The sequence below is a fragment of the Amphibalanus amphitrite genome, unplaced genomic scaffold, assembly GCF_019059575.1.
Source record: "Amphibalanus amphitrite isolate SeventyFive unplaced genomic scaffold, NRLGWU_Aamphi_draft 000258F_arrow, whole genome shotgun sequence".
Classification (NCBI taxonomy): Eukaryota; Metazoa; Arthropoda; class Thecostraca; order Balanomorpha; family Balanidae; genus Amphibalanus; species Amphibalanus amphitrite.
In genome coordinates, this window is record NW_024881753.1 from 406,266 (window position 1) to 430,652 (window position 24,387).

General features: G+C 55.8%; 1 protein-coding gene across 1 annotated transcript; it reads right to left on the reverse strand.

Annotated features, from left to right (window-relative positions):
* LOC122386663 (rho family-interacting cell polarization regulator 2-like) lies at positions 1 to 24,298 on the reverse strand. Its single transcript, XM_043376070.1, has 18 exons — positions 24,132 to 24,298; positions 23,125 to 23,308; positions 15,879 to 16,029; positions 13,187 to 13,453; positions 11,637 to 11,751; positions 11,217 to 11,386; positions 10,716 to 10,861; positions 10,205 to 10,331; positions 9,747 to 9,902; positions 9,222 to 9,425; positions 8,337 to 8,606; positions 7,879 to 8,103; positions 7,278 to 7,412; positions 6,902 to 7,028; positions 6,514 to 6,648; positions 5,350 to 5,546; positions 3,768 to 3,977; positions 1 to 1,565 (listed from the first exon to the last, which is right to left on the reverse strand). Exons 2-18 carry the CDS (start codon positions 23,280 to 23,282, stop codon positions 1,521 to 1,523), a joined length of 2,838 nt encoding a protein of 945 aa, XP_043232005.1. The 5' UTR covers positions 23,283 to 23,308; positions 24,132 to 24,298; the 3' UTR covers positions 1 to 1,520.
* Positions 24,299 to 24,387: the final 89 nt, after the last annotated feature.

Below are 24,387 nucleotides of genomic sequence, written 5' to 3' on the forward strand. Positions count from 1 at the left end.
TCACTCAGATATGGTATTTATTTCAGCGAGCAAGGCAGCACTGTTATTTGCGTTGCGGGTCAAACACTGGGGCGGGGACGATTCAACGTTCGCAGGTAACGCGTCTAGTCTGTATAACATGCAAATATACTATCCACACAGTTCTCTTTAGCGGCACCATGCCCAACAATCAGGTCAACAACTTGTGCCTTTCAAGATCCGCAATTTGAGACGATTTACCACAATCCTGCATCACTCTAAAGACTGCAGATCAGTTGTTACAAACAGATCGGAGGTACAAACACACCGAGCCAAACAAACACACAGCGACTGATGGGGCGGAGCCAGGCTAAATAAAACAACTAAAGGCTAGCTCAGACGGCGCGGGGACATCACACGGCGAATACTGCAGTCTCTGATCGTTGTGACGCCAGTTCTCTCACGTTTCCCGGTGTGAACCGAACACAGCCGGTCAGACAGACGTTAAACAGTCTCCGGTTCGGCCGAGCAGCCGCTAAGTAGACCGCTAAATTTGAGTATCGTATTATTGTCGACATGGTAAGGGGACAGATCTGCACATACCGCTGGCCACTCCGTGTCAGCGGAAACACCTACTGATAAGCTCAGGGACAGCGCAAACTTCGCTCACTAATACCTGTGTCGTTGCAATTTCAAACATCGCATCGGAGAACAATCAAGCATCTTGTCAGCTAGCCACGAACGAGCGCCGGTCAACAAACGTCACTCCAGCCTACCCTTCTCTCAACAGCGCTCGGTTTTCCAGACAGGACCGCCGTCTAACTACCCAACTAGTCAGGCTACCTTTGGCTAGCTATCAGCTCGAGCGTACCCGTTGGGACGAGCCTCACTGCCACATAGTGACAGAGCTCGTACAGCCGGCGGCCCGGTCGGCCGGCGGGCCTGACCCGACCTGACCGGGTCACACTAAACGGTGGGAGGGTGGAGGTCTGCCTCGGTCGGGAGGCAGGTAAACAGATTCAAACAATGTTCAGAGGGGAGTAGGCACTTTGGTGTTGGTGACCAGTGGGTAAGTTCGCTGACAGAGTTAAACGGGCCACCGGACACTCTTTAAACACTTTACAACACGGCTCATCTGCTCATCACTCTTACACCAGGAGCAGGCTCCCACTCAGCAGGATTTCTTTTTCATCACGAACCAGCTGCAGTAAAGCCTCACCCAGTCCTCTGATTCCATCAGTCTCTGCACCATCCATCCAATACTGAGTACTTCAATACGCTACCACTGAGAGATGCCTAGTTCTCCGCAGCGGCCGGCGCCGGCCCTCAATTGGCTCTATCGTAAGTTACGAGCAGCCCACGAGACAGACCGACCAGCTCTATTCGTTGTAGTCCTTGAAAGTGTGCGCAGTCACGACCAATGCCATGGCGTGCTCTGATATTGCCTCAGAAGCTGCACTCGTAGACCGACCTTCTGTTAGCAGCTCGTCGGCAGCGCGCTGTCAGCTGTCAGCAGCGCGCTGCCAGCTGTCATATGGCGGCCGTCGGGCGGACTCTGTCTGTCACGGCGCTGGTTCCTCACAGCGGCCGGCGCGGGCCAGCCGGGCCTGAAACGGACACAGTACGTCGCTAACTTAAACGGACAGATGGCACTGAGACGTTTTTTTCACACGGGCGAGCAGGCAAAAGAGAATTGCGTTAGACAATGCAAATATCAATGCAAATATCTCAGGACCAATATGATCTCCGAGCACAATTAAAAGTGACATAGGTCATTAGCAAGACTACAAGCCAATCGGTATGACGGAACATTTTAACGTTCCTCATTTCGATCACATCAAATAGTGCAGCATCCAACCTTGCAACCCTAATTATCAAGGCACATTCCAGCCACTCGAACCGAGCAGCCAGCGGGCCAGTGAGGTCCACCCCAGTGGGGACAATGTCTCCTGTCCATCAGCCCGGTGTCGTCTCCGCAGCGTACCGCGCTAGTCCCGTCCCTCCGGAACCCCGTAACTGCGCAGCGCCGGGCCACATCACACCACATTAGCAAGTCCCCGACCCCGGGCGATGGTCAGACCCGGGCGGCCGATACGGACAGACGGCAGACCAGCGCGGCGCGGCGGACAGTCTGAGGCTGCTGATGTCGCTTTGTGATGGAATGAAGCGAGAAACTACGTCTTCAACTCGCTCACAGGCCTGGGCAGTCTGTAGTAACGCCGTGCGAGTGATAACTCCGAGAGAGAGTCCGGTACAGAACCGCGGAGTAGCGTTTCGACCGACCCTCGCCAGTCTCGTCTGCATAGTTATCTGGTCGATGCGTGACGGGTCACTCTGCCGCCAGGCTTGATAGCAGATCCACTGGAGGGTAGTATGTTACAGTCGATACTTTCTCCAACCGTGGCAGCCGGCTACCCAACGCTGTTAGCCTATCGACTACGTAGTGGACTGAAAATACCATCCGCACACAACGGTTTGGGACGGAGAGTTAGTTTCAGTCGGCGAGACTGAGGGAGATGCACGCACGACCTACCAGCGAGCATTTCTCAGCCCGAGAAATAGTGTGACAGGGGTCTATTAGGGAGACGCGATTTCACGGAAGTGAGCCAAGGCTTAGTATTTGACAAAAGCAAGCTAGTGACTAGTGCATGTAAACTTGCTGCCTTTTAAAGGACGATAGATAAGCGTGTACAGTGTACACTGCACAACTCGGTAGCGCAAACGACAGATTCGATGACCAACACTGATGTGATATAAAATATGGTTTACATTGTCATGGTTAACCAACACATGTTGCGCTCATATCGAGGCATTTATCTACCGGGTTAAGACGCATGTCGACACGCAGTAGCCTGATGTCCGCATTGTGATCTCTCGGACAGCCGGCAAACACGATAACACCATTACCCTCTCGTAATTTCCATATCGCGAAAAACACATGGCTCATTTACATGTGGAAATTTCATCTAAATTCAGTGGAGGCCAGCAGCTAGTAGAAATCAATGCAATGAATAAATCGCCAATCGCCATTGGCTTCCTTTTTCGGTGGTGTAGTGACTGGGGCGTCATGCATATAAACATCGTATTCTCCTTAGGGAACAGTGTCTATGCACATTGCGATCAGCATTGCGTGATGCACTGAATCAGTCAGTCAGCGCCTGAGCAGATAGGACGTGACGGGGAGACGTTGTGTACGTAGTACGTACTACTCCAGCCGTCCTCACACTGCGTTTTTAGTCGCCCACGCTGCGTTTTTAGGCAGCATTCAGGCGGAAATTAGAGCAGGCACGCCACTCAGTACCGTGGTACGGAGCTGTGAGCAGCTGTACTACGGTACGCAAATGTACGGGCCCGTTAAGAATACTGCAATACCCTACGCTTCGTAACCAACGACAGTGTCTGAAGCTGCCATCCGCACCCAGCGACGTCGAACTGCCCCGGCACTTTCCCTCTCTCCTCCTCTATTCTCCCCCTCTCTGACCTGTTGTAGGGCGGCCCGTCCGTCGGCTCCCATGTCCGTCAGCCCCAGCTCAGCGGCCCTCCCCCTCCCTCTATTCTCCCCCTCTCTGACCTGTTGTAGGGCAGCCCGTCCGTCAGCCCCAGTTCGGCGGCCCTCCCCCTCCCTCTATTCTCCCCCTCTCTGACCTGTTGTAGCGCGGCCCGTCCGTCGGCTCCCATCTCCGTCAGCCCCAGCTCGGCGGCCCTCCCCCTCCCTCTATTCTCCCCCTCTCTGACCTGTTGTAGGGCAGCCCGTCCGTCAGCCCCAGTTCGGCGGCCCTCCCCCTCCCTCTATTCTCCCCCTCTCTGACCTGTTGTAGGGCGGCCCGTCCGTCCGCTCCCATCTCCGTCAGCCCCAGTTCTGCGGCGGCGCGCACCCGACCGTCCGGGTCGGCCGAGACCAGGTATTGGAGCGGCTCCAGAAGCCGCGCCGGTCCGGCCAGTAGCAGCAGGGCGCGGACAGAGCCCTCCCGCTCACCGGGCTCGTCCGACTCCAGCAGCTCCAGTAGAGAGGGGATCAGCTGGAACGACAGCAGAGCGGCGGTTAGCATACAGTCAGGACGGCACAACACAGGACAACACAACACACTACCGGCTTCCTTAGACTTCGGCAATGCCGAAGCCAGCCGGAGACACGGGCAGCACAATCACAGCACAGTGTAGCAAGGCGGTGCAACATAAACAGCAGAACTAACAGAGGGCACAAACATTGATATGGTCATGCAATGATGCCGTGATCAACGTATAAATATCGGTCTATGGGCTTCTTGTAATCACTTGTAGGATCATAAACAGTTTACAGAAATAAAGTAGCGTCTAACAGCTAATAATGAGACCCACGTGCCAAAATGACAACCCTGACAGGGGACAGACCACCAGTCCCATTCATAACCCCAGGCAGACCAGGCTCGTTAAACAAAACACTACGACGTTAAACACAACACCCGATCACAACACCTAACCAGCTACCAGCTGCCGTCCCGTCCCAGCCCGCCGTCTTTCACACACGTGTCTGCTATCGCTCATCGGTGAATATGAACCCACCGACACGGGTTCGTCTCGGGTCGTACCCTAAGCACGGCCTCTACAGGGGCTCCGACGTGAGACTGATACTGACAGGCCCCCTGGTATATTCAGACAGTGGAGCGTCGGTCAGCGGGGTCATATCACCATGGATGGCGGATGGACGGGTTATATAAGGTATATAAACGTGACGGAGGTAAGACGAGAGAGTGGAGAGAGGGGCTGGCGGCGGTGATAAACGGGGCACCAGCGCACCGGGCAGCTAGAGCCAATGTCCGGGGTGAATTGAGTATGACAAACAGCAGGAAAGTGACGGCTATACAGGACGAGACTTGGCACGAACCCAATATAGGACTAGAAACGTTTCTTTAGCGGGATTATTAATTATCTACTTCGGTAGAAGCATTCTACAGTCTACACCCCTCCGGTGAATGCCGTTTAGTGTGTACGCAATACACATCTTCTGAGCAAAGAGCATGAGTGAGCACATACCTGTCCGATGATACAGTCGGTACAGATCTCTCCAGCAGAACGCCCGATACATACCTGTCCAGTTACAATGCAGTCGGTACAGATCTATCCAACAGTACACCCAATACACACCTGTCCAGTAATACAGTCTATACGGCTGACCTCCCTCAGTCAGCCGCAGACGGTCTCCGTGACCCGTCCTTTTATCTACCGGTCCGTACCTGTCCGGTGATGCAGTCTGTACGGCTGACCTCTCTCAGCCAGCCACAGACGGTCTCCGTGACCCGGCCTTCTATCTACCGTTCCGTACCTGTCCGGTGATGCAGTCTGTGCGGCTGACCTCTCTCAGCCAGCCACAGACGGTCTCCGTGACCCGTCCTTTTATCTACCGGTCCGTACCTGTCCGGTGATGCAGTCTGTGCGGCTGACCTCTCTCAGCCAGCCACAGACGGTCTCCGTGACCCGCGGTCCGGCCGAGCTGAGCAGCTGGCACACCACGCGCAGACAGGCCGCGGGGGGAGGCATGTACACCAGCTGGGAGAGACGCCGGCTGATGGACTCGGCGCTGTGAGACTGGAGAGTGTCCGTCAGCTGGACTGGAAAAAAACAGTCAGAGTCAGAGTCATACGCCGGCTGATGGACTCTGCGCTGTGTGACTGGAGAGTGTCCGTCAGCTGGACTGGAAACACAGAGTCACAGTAGAGTCAGACGACGGCTGATGGACTCGGCGCTGTGAGACTGGAGAGTGTCCGTCAGCTGGACTGGAAACAAAGAGTCACAGTAGAGTCAGACGCCGGCTGATGGACTCGGCGCTGTGAGACTGCAGAGTGTCCGTCAGCTGGACTGGAAAAAGAGTCAGAGTCAGAGTCAGACGCCGGCTGATGGACTCTGCGCTGTGAGACTGGAGAGTGTCCGTCAGCTGGACTGGAAATAAAGTCAAAGTCAGTCACTTGGACTGGGAACCCTTCCTCATGAAATAATGTCTAGTCAGCTTGCTATCGAATAGATCGGCTATGGGCAGCAGCCCTGCACAACACACTGATAATGCATAGACGTAAAGAAGCCGTTGGCTCGCGCAAACGGCGCCCTATCACGCACTAATGCATAGCTAACCGTACGGCGGTGGGGCAAAACGGTCCGACCTACCGAGCCGCACGGAAAGGGCATCAATACGGCATTGCAAGGACGAAAACGAGACAGAGAAGGCTGCAGCACCATTCTACATGAGGGACGTGACACAGATGAGAGCATGAAACCTAAATAATGATCATCCTCATGACTTGTGATGCTGGTTCTGCCCTCTTGACTCGTTGTCCATAAAATTCCTTAGAAGAGGCCGCTTTCCTTGCGTGGTACTCCGATCGAATAGCGAATCTTATTCGCACTCGAGATAAGATTCACAAGACTGTGTCCTATCCAACTAATGCTGTCCTGTCCACTGTCCTATCCAACAACAGCTAATCGGAAGAGTGACGCAAGTCAAATAGCGTCCCCAGTGCCCAGAACCATCACTCTGGGTTAACACCTCAGCTTTGAGCCCCTACAATGTTCACAGACACCCACCTTCCTCTGAGAGGTCCTCGACTACCCTATCGAGCGTGGTGCCGTCCGTGAAGTCGCGCAGGGCGAACACGGTGAGCTGCTGGTCCGCAGCGAACTCGGGCAGGTCCAGACACCGGCACACCACCAGACGGGACACTGTGAAACAAGAGACAATGCAGCATTCATAAACCGTGATTGTACAATCGACATTCGACAAACCACCTTTTGGGAGAATGGTACTCGCAGTTAGTCCAGAAACAATCGCAAAAAAAGAATAATGCTGTCCAAGCAGACCATGAGTATAAAAGGCATGATGGAAATATCGCTACTTGGCCCTAACCAGCCAGTACGGGCATCGCGGTACAGCCGCACCAGCCAAAAAGATTGTGGACTAGTGGAAGAATCCCACCTTTACTGGCCATGGAGACGTCCCGGTACTCGAGTCGCGGCTGCAGCAGCGCCGACAGACGCTCACAGGCCGTGCCGGCGGTCACGTGGTATAGTGGCGCCCCCTCGCACAGGTCCTGCCATAGCGTCTGAGAACATAACATGACACGACACATGATAAAGACGTGACAATCCATTCGTGCTTGCCATTAACACGAAAACACGACTTAAATTACCAGACGACGTTCAGCTGATGCTCGCATGGACATGTTTAGACAATAGCTGAAATCAACCACACTGCACAGTGCACATTTATTCGCTATTTATAGTTTCTCCTATTGCTGTCGGAGAAATTCCAACAGTAGCGCAGGATCGGGCATGAGTCCCCGCCGACTAACCAGTATCTGCGTGTCATTGAGGACCTCCTCCAGCGGCGGGCCGGTCATCATCAGCTCCAGCAGGTTTACCTGACGCTCCAGGCGGCGCAGAGAGCTGGCAGAGCGGAGACGCAGCGGACCGGACGATGATACACCCTGTAAGCAAAACACGCGGACAATTTGACACGATGCTAGAACGCCGACGGGTACAATCTGACCGCGCACACAAGGCAAACTGATAGTCTGGCACTGACGCTGACACCCTCACAGAACACAGACGCACTGATGAGATGGGACATTGGTACACAGGCAGGATGGACAGTCTGATATGTATATTGATACTAGGGCGGATAGACAACCCGACATTGACAGCTGAACACATCTCTGTCGTTCAGCTGGCATCCTCAGACCCCCCCCCCCCACTCACCTCCAGCAGCCGAAGGCAGTAGGTAGGTTATCCCCCCACCCCCTCACCTCCAGCAGTCTGAGGCAGTAGGTAAGTTACCCCCCACCCTCTCACCTCCAGCAGTCTGAGGCAGTAGGTAAGTTACCCCCCCCCCCCACCCCCACCCTCTCAGCTCCAGCAGTCTGAGGCAGTAGGTAAGTTATCCCCCCCTCTCACCTCCAGCAGCCGGAGGCAGTACGTAAGGTGCAGCTCGGTGCACAGGTCCAGCGCCGATCGCGCCAGGTCGGTCAGGCTGCCCGTCTCGCTCAGACCCAGGCTGGAGTCGGCAGTACCGTCCCCGGAGGCCGCCTCCCGTTCGGGCTCCTCACTGAGCTGGTGGACGATCGAGCTGATCCCAGAGTCCGAGGTGCGGGCCGTCATACCGGGCTCCAACAGGTCCGGCTGGGGAGGCGAGAAGGGATGTCAGAGGGAGAAGACATATAAAGCGGGAAACCGACACTGCTCATGAATCAAGAAAACAAGAACTGAAGATGTAACACGGTGCGTAGAACTCAATTAGAGCGCTCGTGCTATGGTGCAATGCAGTCAGCATTAGAGGACCCCACTCGAGACAGTATCAACCGCCCCACCCTCGACCTTCTAACTCATCCATCCGGCTGACCCTGACCACCCACCTTGCACTCTCCCTCCTCCTGCTCTCCCTGCAGGAAGCTGAACTTGTCCAACGCCGACTCCACGCTCACATCCGAGTCGTGGGACCAGCGGCGACCGAGGCCGCTCGGCCGGGCCGCCAGCCGCGCGGCCACCGCGCCCAGCCGGGCCTCGGCCGGCGACCGATCAGAGGCCGAGAGGCGGGCGGCCACCGCGGCACAGACGGCCCGCAGCCGGCCGGAGCCGCGCCACAGCTGAGCGGAGCCCACCGGGAGCGGGGCCGGGTCGGACGGCTGGAGGAGAGGGGACGCGGGGGAGTTAGACAGACGGCCCGCCACAGCTGAGCGGAGCCCACCGGGAGCGGGGCAGGGTCGGACGGCTGGGGAGAGGGGCGCGGGGGAGTTAGACAGACGGCCCGCCACAGCTGAGCGGAGCCCACCGGGAGCGGGGCCGGGTCGGACGGCTGGCGGAGAGGGGACGCGGGGAGTTAGACAGACGGCCCGCCACAGCTGAGCGGAGCCCACCGGGAGCGGGGCAGGGTCGGACGGCTGGGGAGAGGGGCGCGGGGGAGTTAGACAGACGGCCCGCCACAGCTGAGCGGAGCCCACCGGGAGCGGGGCCGGGTCGGACGGCTGGGGGGCGCGGGATACGTCAGCAATTCGATACGGGAGTCAGACACAGTGAATGGAACAGTCAGAGATAGTCACATTAAATAGCATGTAAGAACGTCATTAAGCAAAAAGCAATTGTTCAAAAACAAAGCATTAAATCATTTCATCAGTAATATGGGAAAAGAAGCAGATGGGATATGACAGCCCTATGCGAGAAATAAGATGAGTTAACCAACTACGGTCATTACTCCAACAAACATACACGTCCTTGCAACTACCTTCGCCCCCACGCCCCACCTGTTCGGTCGCCGCTTGCTGCTGCTGTTGCTGCTGCTGCTGTTTCCTCGCCCGGTTTTTGCGCTCAGCAGTCGCGTACCAGTCGCGTTTCATCTCTGGCCGCTTCTCCAGCGTGTAGGCGGTACCGGAGTCGTCGTCGGGTTCTGCGGAGCCGTCCGCGCTGCCGGCGCTGCTGCAGCTGTCTCGCTGCCACTGCTGGGACGACTGGAACATCAGACGGGGGGGGGGGGGGGGTCAGGATATCGACACGGCAGGTGGAAGCATGGTTCACTCAGAGATGGTTGATGTGTAGTGTGTAATAATAGAGCAAGCCCACAGGCCAACAATAGTTAGTGCAGCCGTTACGTTTGTAATTGTGACTGAAGGATCATCAATGATGGAACTACAAATTCGTTACCGTCAAGACCAACGACCATCAAACGAAGTGTTGAACTGGTTAAGAGGGAGTGGGCCAAACTGTTCGGAAGGTTTATCAGCTGTCTGTGAGTAGCTGTAGTAGTTCACGATCGATGAACAGTTTCTTACCGTCTGTCCAGGCGTGCGTCGTAGGATGTCCGGCGTGGAGTCTGCCAGGTTGACCTGCGAGTCGGACGATGTGACGGACACGGAGTCCGGACTGCCCAGGCCGCTGCCGCTGCCGCCAGACATCAGCGCCGAGTCGCTGCTGCCGCCGCTAGAGAGCTGAGGGATACAGAGCAGAGTTAGATAGACACAGAGTCTGCCGCTGCCGCCAGAGACCAGAGCCGAGTCGCTGCTGCCGCCACTAGACAGCTGGGGGGGGGGGGGGAGACGGTATTAAACGGAACTTCTAGATGGAAAGTTCGAAAGCTAGCACAAATCGAAAATAAGTCCGCAATCAATTGGCAGTGATGCCTCCAACACAAATAACATTTAGATAGTCCTTCTTCAGATGAACCTCATCCCACCCCATGAGCCCTTCCCCGGCCGGCAGGCAGCCGCCCGTCGTCTCTCTGCCCACCCACCTTCATGTTGGCGGCTCTCGCCTCTAGCCCGAGCCGCGGTGAGTTGATGGTGGTCCTGCGGCGCAGCCCGGGACTGGAGGCAGACACCTGGCGACTCAGAGTGTCCTCCGGGAACGTCTCGATCGCGCTGCGAAACGGGGCGGGGCCGTCATGGAGAGCGACAGCGTACAGAGCGGGTATAATGAGAACTGATAATACCAGCCATATCAAACATTCACATCTCGTGTTAGTGAAAAGCAGTCGAGCCGACGATGGGATATTTACATCTCGTGTTCATACATCTCCATTCTATATGGTGGATATGGTGGCATAATGTTATGCTTAGTCCGCAATCAAATTTCAGCTCATATTATATGCACACTGCAGAGATGAGGATAAATTTTACAATGCCAGACCGTCACGGCATGTCCAACGGTCCAAGTATAGTAGACACCTACGGGACGGGTCGCCTCACCTCCACGTAACCTCAGTTTGAGGGAGTCTTATGGGAGCTAACAGCGCTGGTACTTACCTCCACGTGACGATCAGCGTCAGTTTGAGCGATCCGGTGGTGTTGAGGTAGATGACCATCTGCTGGGTGTGCGCGCTCAGCAGCTCTCCGATCTCACACACCTTGGTGCCCAGCACGTGCTTACCCAGCGTCTTCACCTCTGACGCCTGCCGGAACGGGGAGACAGGGAGTTACTACCGAATATGCAGGGTGAACCGGGGAAGACAGACACTCGGGAGATCAGACGAGGTGAGTCTAGAGGTTACGGGCCAGATGGAGCGGACCAAACGGCCATGGGTCAAAAGGATGAGTCCAGTGGGTTAGAGACCACATGGAGACTAGCTCAGTAGTTCAATGACCTCACTCCAGCAAGCCACTGGCATTGTGGCAATTGCACTACTCTTGCACATGGCACATCCTCCCCATGCATCAGCTCTCCCAAAAAGCCAGCCGGCCGACCTGACCCCGACCCTACTAATCCGCCACTCATTTGACTGACATTACCATCCCCGATTAACTGACCTTGATGACCAGCTGGTCGGCTAGTGTGGGCCGCAGGATGCGCCGGGGCCGGTTCCAGCGCTGCTGCTGATCCTTGCCGATGGTGCCCCGACAGCGCCACTCCTGGCCGCCCAGCCGGACGCAGATCTCGTACACGTCACCCGCGCACAGGCGCGCGAAACCCTGGATACCTGGACACACAGAAAGATATAAGCATTCGTCGTGAGAAACTCAGTTGGGTATCTGGTAACAGAGAGGGCATATCAATTCTATCATTCCAGCACAGGTACTTAATTTTGACTCTTGTATTCGGGCCTGAGTACTACGTAAATGCATGTGCCTCGACGCCTTTGACCCTTAGTGAAATTGTATAAAACGCATTCCCACACGTACTAAATGAGGTAAAAAGTCCTGAGCTGTTCTCGAGTCGTTCGACCTCACCTTTGAGTTCGAAGAGCAGCGTGCCCATTTTGCTCTCCAGCTGCGCCTCCATCAGACACATTTCGTCGGTACACTCCTTGAAGCCCGAGCGCGCCTGGGAGAGGCCCCGCTGGCTCTGTGGGTCACACGAGGTCACGGGGTCAGTCAGTAGAGGTCACTGTCAGAATAGGTCAATGTCAACAGAGCAGGGCTAGGACAACAGTCGTTAGGGGTTACTGGCAGAGACCAGGGTCAATGTCAGGATAGGTCACTGTCAACAGAGCAGGGCTAGGACAACAATCGTCAGGGGTCGCTGGTAGAGGTCGGGGTCACTGCCAGCAGAGACCGTGGTCCAGTGGGCGGACCACACCGGCTCCATCCCAGTACAATCATCACGGGCGGTCTCCATGTCAGAGTAAACACGGTGTGTGTGCGACAGGTACACAGGGACGGGGAACGGAGACCAGCGGCGGAGCCCCGAGCCAGTACTGATGACCCGAGCGCTAGGCGTGGGACGAATAGAATAAGACAGACGGGTTGACCTGAGTGCGACTGCACCGGTACTTCAGTAGCACCACTGACCTGAGTGCCACTGCTGGAGCTGTAGGCCGCCGCCAGTCTCTCGGTGGCCTCCCTGAGCCGCTGCTGTTTCCCGCACCTCTCTGTGTAGTGTGTGCTGGCATAGTACTAACCTGAGTGCCACTGCTGGAGCTGTAGGCCGCCGCCAGTCTCTCGGTCGCCTCCCTGAGCCGCTGCTGTTTCCCGCACCTCTCTGTGTAGTGTGTGCTGGCATAGTACTAACCTGAGTGCCACTGCTGGAGCTGTAGGCCGCCGCCAGTCTCTCGGTGGCCTCCCTGAGCCGCTGCTGTTTCCCGCACCTCTCTGTGTAGTGTGTGCTGGTATAGTACTAACCTGAGTGCCACTGCTGGAGCTGTAGGCCGCCGCCAGTCTCTCGGTGGCCTCCCTGAGCCGCTGCTGTTTCCCGCACCTCTCTGTGTAGTGTGTGCTGGCATAGTACTAACCTGAGTGCCACTGCTGGAGCTGTAGGCCGCCGCCAGTCTCTCGGTCGCCTCCCTGAGCCGCTGCTGTTTCCCGCACCTCTCTGTGTAGTGTGTGCTGGTATAGTACTAACCTGAGTGCCACTGCTGGAGCTGTAGGCCGCCGCCAGTCTCTCGGTGGCCTCCCTGAGCCGCTGCTGTTTCCCGCACCTCTCTGTGTAGTGTGTGCTGGTATAGTACTAACCTGAGTGCCACTGCTGGAGCTGTAGGCCGCCGCCAGTCTCTCGGTGGCCTCCCTGAGCCGCTGCTGTTTCCCGCACCTCTCTGTGTAGTGTGTGCTGGTATAGTACTAACCTGAGTGCCACTGCTGGAGCTGTAGGCCGCCGCCAGTCTCTCGGTGGCCTCCCTGAGCCGCTGCTGTTTCCCGCACCTCTCTGTGTAGTGTGTGCTGGCATAGTACTAACCTGAGTGCCACTGCTGGAGCTGTAGGCCGCCGCCAGTCTCTCGGTCGCCTCCCTGAGCCGCTGCTGTTTCCCGTACTGACCTGTGTGGTGTGACTGGTATAGTACTGACCTGAGTGCCGCTGCTGGAGCTATAGGCCGCCGCCAGTCTCTCGGTGGCCTCCCTGAGCCGCTGCTGCTTGCCGTACTGCTCAGCCAGCTGCTCGATCTCCACCAGGTGACACTCGAGTCGCTTCACATATCGCTCAGTGAAGCGCAGCCGGCGCTCCGTCTCGTACAGCCGGCCCTGCGACTGGGCAGAGTGCAGCGAGACAGAGTCCAGGCTGTCCCTGAGCAGTTGGACCTCGTGTCGCTCCAGTTCGATGGCCTCCCGAACACCCTGTACACACGGGGGGGGGGGAGGGTGAGTACAGTACTGTCTCTTAGCAGCTGCACCTCGTGCCGTTCCAGCTCGATGGCCTCGCGCACACCCTGTATACCGGGGGAGAGGGGGGGGGGTGAGTATAGGAGAGCAGTACTCCCACCCACCCTGGCCAGCTGAAGGGAGGAGATGAGAGAGGTCAGTCTCTGTACTGCACAGTGGAGATCTGACGACACAGCTGGGGTGTGTGGGGTGGGGTGTGGGGGTGGGGAGGCGCCGTATGAATCACACCAGTGACTGATGACAAGTCTGAGTGGTGCATGTAAATGGTCCACGACTAACTTTGGTATACGTTGGACCTGTAATGACTTCTGCAGCCATCCAGACACTTGCCGTTTTTCCTGTACAGAACCTGACCATTTGAATAGACAGAGACGCACTGTACTAAAGACAGGAACTAAAGGCGCACTAAAGACAAGTGGACACATGATCCGTCTAATTACGGCCACATAAACCACTCAGCCACGCAAATAGATCAGAAACAGGAAGACGACCACGGAAATCGGACACATAATTACAGGGAAATCTAACCAGCGTCAAAAACACAACATAAGTGGCATTAATTGATAAAACATCCAAACAGTTCCCAAGCGTTCTTAATAACTTCCCTCGGCAGTGAGCACCAGTTAAATCTGCGAGCTCAGCTGTCCAGTACCAGTCTGTGTAAAATTGCCAGTGTGACGTCCCCCTACTATCACTGTTTAGCCGCGTTTCTGCAGAAGTGAACGGCCCGTTAGGGACCGACCGTTTCCATTGATCCCTGGACACGAACGGAGCGGTCTCGGCGCGGTGGTGACGGACAGACAGACGGACAGCTGCACACTCGGTGCACCCGCCTGGACGGTCACCGGGCAGCGGGCGCGACTAGAGCCGCACCCCAGACGGAGCACTCCTCCCCGCCACCCGTACACACACAGCAGTGGGGACCAGAGCGGCACCCCAGACGGAGCACTCCTCCCCGCCACCCGTACACACGTACAGCAGCGGGGACCAGAGCCGCACCCCAGACAGAGCACTCCTCCCCGCCACCCGTACACACACAGCAGTGGGGACCAGAGCGGCACCCCAGACGGAGCACTCCTCCCGCCACCCGTACACACAGCAGCGGGGACCAGAGCGGCACCCCAGACGGAGCACTCCTCTCCGCTACTCGTACACATACAGCAGCGGGGACCAGAGCGGCACCCCAGACGGAGCACTCCTCCCGCCACCCGTACACGCGTACAGCGGCGGGAGACCAGAGCGGCACCCCAGACGGAGCACTCCTCCCCGCCACCCGTACACATACAGCAGCGGGGACCAGAGCGGCACCCCAGACGGAGCACTCCTCCCGCCACCCGTACACACAGCAGCGGGGACCAGAGCGGCACCCCAGACGGAGCACTCCTCTCCGCTACTCGTACACACACAGCAGCGGTGACTATAGCCAGACGCTCCATAAGAAACTGTTATCAAATAAAAGTTGACTGGAGCGAGCGAGCCCTACAGGGAACACGGAGTTCCTGGGGTTTTTCTATGGCAGATGTGGCCCAAGATTCCTGCAGAGATAACCGACGAACCATCGCTAGAATGACATCTCATCTCCAACACACTTCACAGATGTTAGAGACGAGTGCGACCGCATTGAACCACTGCACTCCCCTAACCGAGCAACCCTCTCTCCCCTCCCCACAGAGCTCAGATCTGTCCAGAGTTGACCCGCCGTCACCGTGTTTACACAGAAAGTGATGAGTGGGTCCAAAGGACATGAAGGTCGTGTTACCTTTCACCACTGGTCAGCAACTCACATGGAGCACGAATTAAATCTGAACAGGATTTACAGAACACTGAACACGTACATATTTAATATCGGGACACATTCGTGGAAGCTTTTAACGCCCATCATTGAGACACACTGAAGTTGTTTTCAAAGAAGACACCCAGGAAAATTGTCACACATCACTTCACTGGCAATGTCATCACAAAACAAAGGCATTTTTGCGGTTGATTCACTGACGCAGAGACACAATTTCCTTTCGCGGCACGCGACAAACTGAGCACACGTGCCACCCTCCGTCAGCGATGGGGTAAACTTCAGTAAGGTGAAGGACTACGGAAGAGGCGAAGCTAGAAGGCATGTACAGCGTAGGCTTCCTTGTCGCTCGAAATGGAAACATCAGAGAAAGAAAATATTGATGACACTGGGTGATCCGTAACAATGAATACCTATTGAATAATTCACAACAGACGCGTGATGAAAACTACTTGAACCGGTGAACTGACATGAAAAGCCGCAAGTGCAGAAACTATACTTTGATTGAAACTGACAACAAACGTGAAACATAATAGGCATGCACTGACCCATCGCACCCTACCCTGTCTTCCCCCCCCCCCCCCCACTCACCGACATGAGTGCGTCGGTCATGGCCAGCGCTCGGCGGTAGCTGGGCTGTTTGGGAACCCTGCAGTCGCCGGGCAGACCGATCCAGCGGCGAGACTCACGCGGGGAGCGGACGGACTGGCCGAGAACGTCCGAGCCCTGCCACGAGTACCGGCTGGAAACGAGACGTAAGGGAGGGTGAGCAGAGAGACAGGGGGGGGGGGGGGACGGACTGACCGAGAACGTCCGAGCCCTGCCACGAGTACCGGCTGAAAACGAGACGTAAGGGGAGGGTGAGAAGAAAGACAGAGAAACAATACGATATAGGAGGAATAGTCCATCCGTTTGGGGGACTAGTTTAACCGGTCAGTGAGGAACGCATGCCAGTGAAGGGAGCAAACGGTCCGGGAGGTAAATAGTGCCAACGTTTCTCACATGAAACTCTACACCGAAACTTTGCTCAGCGTCCAAAAATGGCATCGAAGGGAAGAACCCTGAAAAGAGAACCCCAGAAGGCAGCGCTGACGGTCAAAGACGGTTCAGGTTGAAACTAGCATTGAGTTTGGGACAGCGTCAGTACCCGTATATGGACAATGGGTGGTCAATGGTCACCGATCAGTAACACATGATCCGTCACTCACAAAGAGCTATCCATTTGTACAACGTCAGAGCACAGACAACAGTGCAAACAATACGCGGCGCAAATATTCCATCAAACCTCCTGTCCATTAGAACAGCATGGTTTATGTCATGTCTGTGCGATGACGTTTGGTTATAAATACCTTGTTGAGCCCTGATTTAGAGTCCTGCCTGGCTATCAGGTAACAACTAAACGTTCCTACTTCCTGACCAAACCCTGCGAGAACGTAAAAAAACGAGATCATATCTAAAAACGAGTAAAACACACGTAGTTACGTATGGGTGACAGAACAAGTCAGATAAAAACTCATATTTTTGTTTCACAAGTAGATAAGACGCGTACCAGAATGAAAATTCAAACTTTTTAATTCCCACTAAATAGACGTAATAAATTTAGTAATTATGTCGACAGTGGACGGACATAATTAACCATCAAAACTCCCGCCGCACCCCATCATCTCCACCCAAAAGAGCGCCTAGTTTCCACAGTACCACCAGCGCAGCCCACAGCGCTGTTACTACCCAAACCAATTGACCCTATCGAGCTGAGGGCAGCACTAGCCACCCGAACTGCCAGAGATCAGTCCTATAACACAGGCCGGCAGTACTGGTCCAATGGCCGAGATACGGGCCAAACACACGTGACACGACCCACCCAGCAGGTGTAAACAAACCGACCACCGGCCACCGCAGACCGGCTCTAAATGGACGCTGGGCAGGGAGGATAAAACACGGAGAGGGCGCGGGAGCGGACTCGGTCACTGACATCCCGGGCGAAGGTCTTATTTTGCTCGGTATGCCGAGACAAGTTACATCTTTTCCGAGATATATTATCAGCTGCTTAAGCCTATAATAAACAGAGCTTCCGGCCATGAGATCACCTCGTAACACCGCTGGTATTAGCTCCCGACCTCGCAATGACTACCCCACGGACTCGCAATGACTCGTGACCGGGTCATCCAGCTGGGAGTATCGACTGACCTGTGACCTGGTCACTCAGCTGGGAGTATGTGTTCTACCGGATCACCCAGCTGGGAGCACCGGCGGAGTCGCTGCCGGACCACCCAGCTGGGAGTACAGAGTCACCGACTGAGTCGTCAGGTCACCAAGCTGGGAGTAGGTGCACTACCGACTGAGTGGTGACCGGTCACCCAGCTGGTAGTACCGACGGAGTCGCTACCGGACCACCCAGCTGGGAGTACAGAGTCACCGACTGAGTCGTGACCGGTCACCCAGCTGAGAGTAGGAACAGTACCGACTCCGACCCTCCCCCGCCGTCCGTCTCGGCAGACAGACGCCGTGATAAACACAGGGGACTGACGCAACCGGCGAGCGGCCCCGCCCAGGTCGGCACAGGAGGGGGGGGGGGCAGCTCGGAGATCGCCGCCCGCCGCCCGCTATGAGCCGAGTCGCCGGGCGGAACCGTTTGCAGCGGACGGTGGACGGTGGACGACGGTGGATGGTGGCTGGTGGACGGATGACACAAGACAGTGAACGGCCGAGAAGACGGTGTTTCAGTAGAGGACAGGGACAGAAATAGAGTGCCTGTGGATATCAGGTCAGAGATAAATGGTGACTACGTGCAGCTGGGAAGAATGCCAATGATGACTTGACGGGAAAACAGCAAGACCGTCAATACGATACAGTCAATATGAATTGGGCGATACGAATGAGAGTGAAATGTGAGGGTGAGGAGATTAAATCAGGACAGGCACTGAATTCCGGGTGGGAATAAGCCAGACTCTACAGCAAACCAGCCCTGCTGGCTGTGACCGACGGAGCACCGCTGACAGACGGACAGAGAGCCGATAATCAGGGGGGGGGGGCGCAGCAGGCGCCGGCCGGGGTCGGCGGGCGCACGGGCGCGCCGCGCCGGCCGCCGGACCGCTCCGTTTTTGCACGTCTCCGCAGGAGAGTAAACAGTGAGCCACATCCGGACTGGGCCCGGCTCGGTACGGCGCGGACCGGGCTCGGTGGACGGCCCACTCTCGGAGCGCGGCCATTAGTGCGGGCGGCCGCTGACAGTCGAGGCCACTCGGCGTCCAGCTCAGCACCGCCGAGCCGCGCGGCCCGGGCCGCCGGCCGATGATGTGCGGGCAGCGGGGGCGGAGCGATGAGCGCTCCGTAACTGATACCCAGCAGGAGCCGACGCACTAATTTGCATTGTAAATGACGGCCGTCCGGCCGGGGTAAAAAGTTCGTGACGGGACGCACGCCGCGCCGCAAGGCCAACAGGTCCGAAACTGCGTGCGTAAATATTGCGGGCTGGGGAGCGACGGCACCTGCCGACAACACTGAGCTTACAGCGACTCGTGGAGAGCTGACGGCTGGTGCAGAGTGCAGCAAGCGCGCCACAATGCACGGCACACAGCACTGTGACGGGGAGACGTAATGCACAATGCTGTGACCAAGCCGTGTGTAACTAGTGTGTGGACACGGGTGCAGAGATTCGGCACAGGTGCAGGGTGCAGCTTCTGGTGACAGTGACAAAATCAGTACGGCCGGTCCGGTGACGGTGACAGTCTGACACTGGCTGTAGGGTGACGATCACGTGGCAGGCCGGCCGATATGGCACAAGGACGGCTCCGAGCCAGTGCGGCAGTAAGACGTGATCGCAGCCCTGCCGTGAGCGCGGCTGTCGCTCAGTGCCAGACCGAGCGCCGACCGTCTGGCCAGTACCCATTTCCGCGGTCACACGGCGAATGAAATGACCAGAACCCGCCGCATGGCTGCGCACAGTAATAGCCCGAGCTGGGAACTTTACACAGCCCACCAGGACCAAGGTATCAAAATTCGCCACCCAAAACTTCAAACAGACCGCGAATCGAGAGGAAAAATCTCCGATTCACTGCACGTTGCAGCTCTCTACTAGCCAGCCCGTGCTCGGCGTTCACTTTCGCAACACGAATCCAAACATTGGGTGGTTGGTGCGGTCGGTTCTGGTCATGAGTTCCCACCGGGGCGGTGTCTAACAGCGCGGCGCGGTGGGCCGGAGCCGACGGTAGACGTCGGGCTGTGCCGTGGAGTCTCACAGAGCAGTGCTGGAGCGGGCTACAGTGACACAGACGCACAAAGCCACACGGTGACGGTCATACAGCCGCGGAGCGTGAATAGACTACACAGAGCACAAGGTGACACAGACAGACAGACAGACACACAGACAGACAGGTGCGGAGGGCGGTGCCGGTTACCTGGAGAGCGGATAGGCGGAGACACAGCGCAGCAGGCGGTACCTGTGGAATAAGAGGCCGCCCGCCCGTCGGTCACGTACACGGTACACATAAACATACCAAGGACTGGGGGGAGGAAACACACACACCGCCGACCGGGTGCCGCGGCTCCGTCACCCGCCGATACACATCTACTGACGTAAATACCCGCGTCAAAGACCTGATCACTGCGCACGTACTCACGTCAGTTACACTGATGCAGAGTGATGCTGCTAGCGAAACACTGATGTTGGTAAATGAGGAAAGGACACCGGCAGATCATTCATGCTTGCAAGACATGAACCCACGGAGCGCCAAAATACACAGACGGGAGACGGGTCGGGGCATGCACCTGTTGCTAAGGCAACCAGCTGATCCCAGCCGGAGGGGCCGGCGCAAATAGAACAGTCACCAGGGCCCATATCAGGCTCATAACGCTCTAACGCACACACGGAAATGACTCACAAGTCACAAGTACTCAGAATTCAGCAGTTTTCAGCTAAAGACGACCTGACTCACTTAAGTGTACACACACAGTCACTTCACGGCACATTGAGAGCACAATGAGGCCAGAGGTGGGCTCGACGGAGGTCCAGAGACCACTAGAGCACGTGAGATCAGATGTAGTCCGAGGGTCCAGAGGGCGACGGTCTGTACCGTACCTACAACTGAGGCTGAGATCACATTACACATACGGAGACGGGTTTTGAACAGAGCCTGCTTTTGGAAGTTGAGGACTGTTTCATAGATCCTTGTATAGGCTTTACACAGTAATAAGGTTGCTCGTTTGCTACGGACAGTGACTCCCACCTCCCCGGCTTCCAATACACATGGCCTTGGAAACGTAGACCATCTCATTATCATTTAAAGTGGTGAGGTCCCCCACCATGGGTAAACCACATAAAAAACACCGATCATCCACGGGCCGCGCACGATCTATCGACCAAAGCCAACAATATGGCGCTCGGCATTTTACCGTGACCACCACTGCGACAAGACCTGGCTCTGAGTAATCGTTCATCGGGTGTCGGTATACAACGTGTCAGCTGGCTGGTGGGGAACCACCCAATTCGGGCGGAGGTAGCCCACCATTACCAGATCACACCCGTCAACAAACCTACAACTACGAAACAGACGGCGATCCATTCTTTCGCTCCCAGCGCTCGACCATCAAAGACAAACAGCCCAGCGACTCCGCAGCCAGGAAGCCAGAGCAGGACGACTAAAGGGCCCAGTTCAGTGACATATCAGCATGGTATCTGCAGTGTCCTAGCCGCCGAAACACTATGTCAGTACTGCAGCGCGTAACCGGTTCGTCACCGCGGTACCATATCAAGACAGTACCGAAGTACTCCGTCTGTCTCATTACTTTAGGAGCACCGCAATACCTCAGTAAATAGTGAGTACCGCAGTACTCGCTACATTTTGGTACCGTGGGAGCACGACAGCCGATACTGTTGACTACCTCAGTTACCATGGTAGTACCTCAGCTGCCCGTGCCGCGCCGCGCCGTCTCTCTGTGGCGTTTGGCACCGGGCGCCGTTTTGCCTGGTCGACGTTCAATGAGCACCATCGAGCCAATGGCAGCCGTGCTGGGAGCCCCTCCGACCCTGGCGGCCGCGCCGGGGTGTACGGGGCCGAGCACGCCCGAGTCTCAGACAGCGAGCAGCCTCAGCGACAACCCGACTTCGGTCCGTCAACGGAGCGCGAGAGTGAGCAGGGAGGAACGGTGGCTTCAGACGGAACTGGGCACATCCCCGATATTTAAGATACGTACTAATGATGCAAGATACTGACAAGATAATGATGCAGTGCTGGATTCAAAACACGGGAAACAACAAATATAAAGTCATCCGGCGTCCAGATGCTCAAGGCTGCCAACCTATCAAAAGCCTGCAAGACCTACCGTAAGCTTGAAAAATCTTACTTTGTGCACCATAACGCCTAATTGAGTACACTTTACGTTCCTGGGTAATAACCACTTTGAAGCACTCGCTCGGGTTGAATGGCCGTGCGGAGCCACAAAGGTAGAAAAGACCCGCACACTCGGCCACCGCAAAATGCGGGTCACAGCGCCGTTACTGCGTAGTTGGCACTCTAAAACGCCGGCCCACAAAGGCAGTAGCGGATCCCGGTAAAACTCAGACCACCAAACAGCTCTGCGGCACGGAGTTGGGGCCCGCGCCGGTGGGTAACGGGCCGCCCCGCCTCCCCTCCAGTCGGCGCTGATCTCAGCTATCGCCGCCGAGCCGATAGCCCGGCCAATTTCCTCCCGGTGCCGGAAACCTCCGCCAGCCGCAGAATGGCAAACGCGATATTCATGACGCCAACGCCGCCACGGAAACTCAAGGCCAGCGCTCGGTATGCCGGAGGGTCTCCCCGCAACCAACCAATTGCGTAGGAATTAATAGCTGCAGCAAAAACATGCGTGATTATGCACGGAGATTAAGTGAACACAGCGCTGTGCAGTTCCAGTTGCTATCAGTGCTGCTCCTACACGAGGGTTTGCACCGGTGACGTGACAATGCACGGCTGCGGTGCGACAATGTTATCTTCGCGGCGGGCCGCCGGACATCCTGCACTGAGTCTGCCACTCACCGGAGACCGGGGCCGAGTCCCGCAGTGAGTCTGTCGCTCACCGGAGACCGGGCCCGAGTCCCGCACTATCCCACACTGAGTCTGCCACTCACCGGAGACCGGGGCCGAGTCCCCCACTATCCCGCAGCGAGTCTGTCGCTCACCGGAGACCGGGGCCGAGTCCCGCACTATCCCGCAGTGAGTCTGTCGCTCACCGGAGACCGGGGCCGAGTCCCGCACTATCCCGCAGTGAGTCTATTATTGACTGAGTGGATCAAGATCTGCAGAACCACAAACTTCACAGATATTCTAGCCACAGTTTAATCTTTCTTTTAGCATAACCGAGTCACCCACCAGCAACACGACTTCCGTCCGGTCATCTGACTCAGAGCCAACGTGACTATATCCGAGACGGGATAGGTCACCGGCCCGTGCTGACCTTTCCTGCTGTGGCGTCCCGACCCGGCGGTAACAGGACGCGGCGCCAGACCCTCCGGGATCGGCCGGGAGGGTGCAGACCGAACCGACCACGTGTCTGAGGCCGGTGCGGCGCTGACGGATCAGGTGGAGGATCCGATATCCGGAGGGAAATACGATCTCCACGGAGAAACCGGACACGAGTATCTTGCGATGCTTTTACACCCCTCATAAAACGATAGACTGGAGAATCATCGTACACGTATACAACACCAGACATCATGACCTGACAGCATGTAAGTAGCTTCCACACGCGGTGAGTACGAGCGAACTGAACCATGCAGGCTGTCCGTTTATCCCACCCTTGCTACCATCGCTATTCGAGATCAGCCAGCGTCCCTCCCGTCCGCCGCCGGGTCGGCACTGACCTGACGTCTGACTCGAAGCTACCGTCGCTGCTGAGGGTGGCGGACACGACGCGTCGGCCGGGCGCCGCTGCTGTACAGAAGGAGCGGCTCCGGCTCACCGCGCACGAGGCCGGGTCCGTCCCGGCACCCCCGGACGATGGAGGCGGCGAAGACGCCATTGGTAGTACTGTTCGAGGTCACAACCCTGGAAATGACATAGGGAGAGGTCAGCAGGTCCCTTAGAGGTACAGAAGGAGTCAGCAGGTGGTTAGCATGTCTTCAAAGGCACATAGAGAGGCTAGCAGGTCCTTCAAAGGCACATCTGAATCAGCAGCTCCCTCAAATGCACAGAAGAGACACCAAGTTCCTCAGACACACAGAGAGAGACAGAGGTAGAGGGAAGAAGGCCCCGTTGGAGATGGTGGTAGGTACACTCATAATAGTGTCATCAAATACATTATATTGCTCATCCATACTTATGCATCTGCAAAAGAGCCTTAATATGCATGATGTCAGACATTGATATGTTTATTCACATTGGTATGTATTTGTAGGCACTTTTGTCAAAAAAGTGATTCACATTAATTTTTCATATTCTAGATTTTCAAAACTGAATGACAAACATAATAGAGACCTGGACTGGACCCAACACTGAACCCTGAGGACCCCACTTTTATCAAAAATGACTTTTATAGAATACAGTTTTATCCTCAAGAATATTTACAATCTACCTCAACTCCCTGTAAACCAGACAGGTATGTGGCATGTGCTACAGTTTTGAAGTCAATGAAATTCATGCAGCTAAGTACCTACCTACCTACCTACCAATGGTTCCGAAAAAGTAACATTTCTTGCTAGGACAATGACACCTCAAAGGTATCAACTGAAATCACTTAAAATGTATAAAACATATTTCGAAAACATTTTATTCCATACTACATATGTAATAAAGCAATTTAGATAACAGCGAAACCCGCTAACCATTCAACACCAGAACGATATAAAGAAAATGAATTATGAATACAAACCTTTCCTTCAAATCAGGCGTGATGAAAATCCAGCAGCACATTAACATCAAAAGTGCACAGTCCCATCATGTTAAGTAAATGAATTCAACCATCAGCCTTCACCAACCCTCTCCACACATTTTTCACACAAAATCAACGAGAATTACTCAAGAGCCAAACTGCATCTCATTTGAGATGTAGGGAAGGTTTAATAAAGTATCTTTTTGTATGACGTCATCAATCAAATATTGTATTTCAGATATCGAAAAAAAACTTG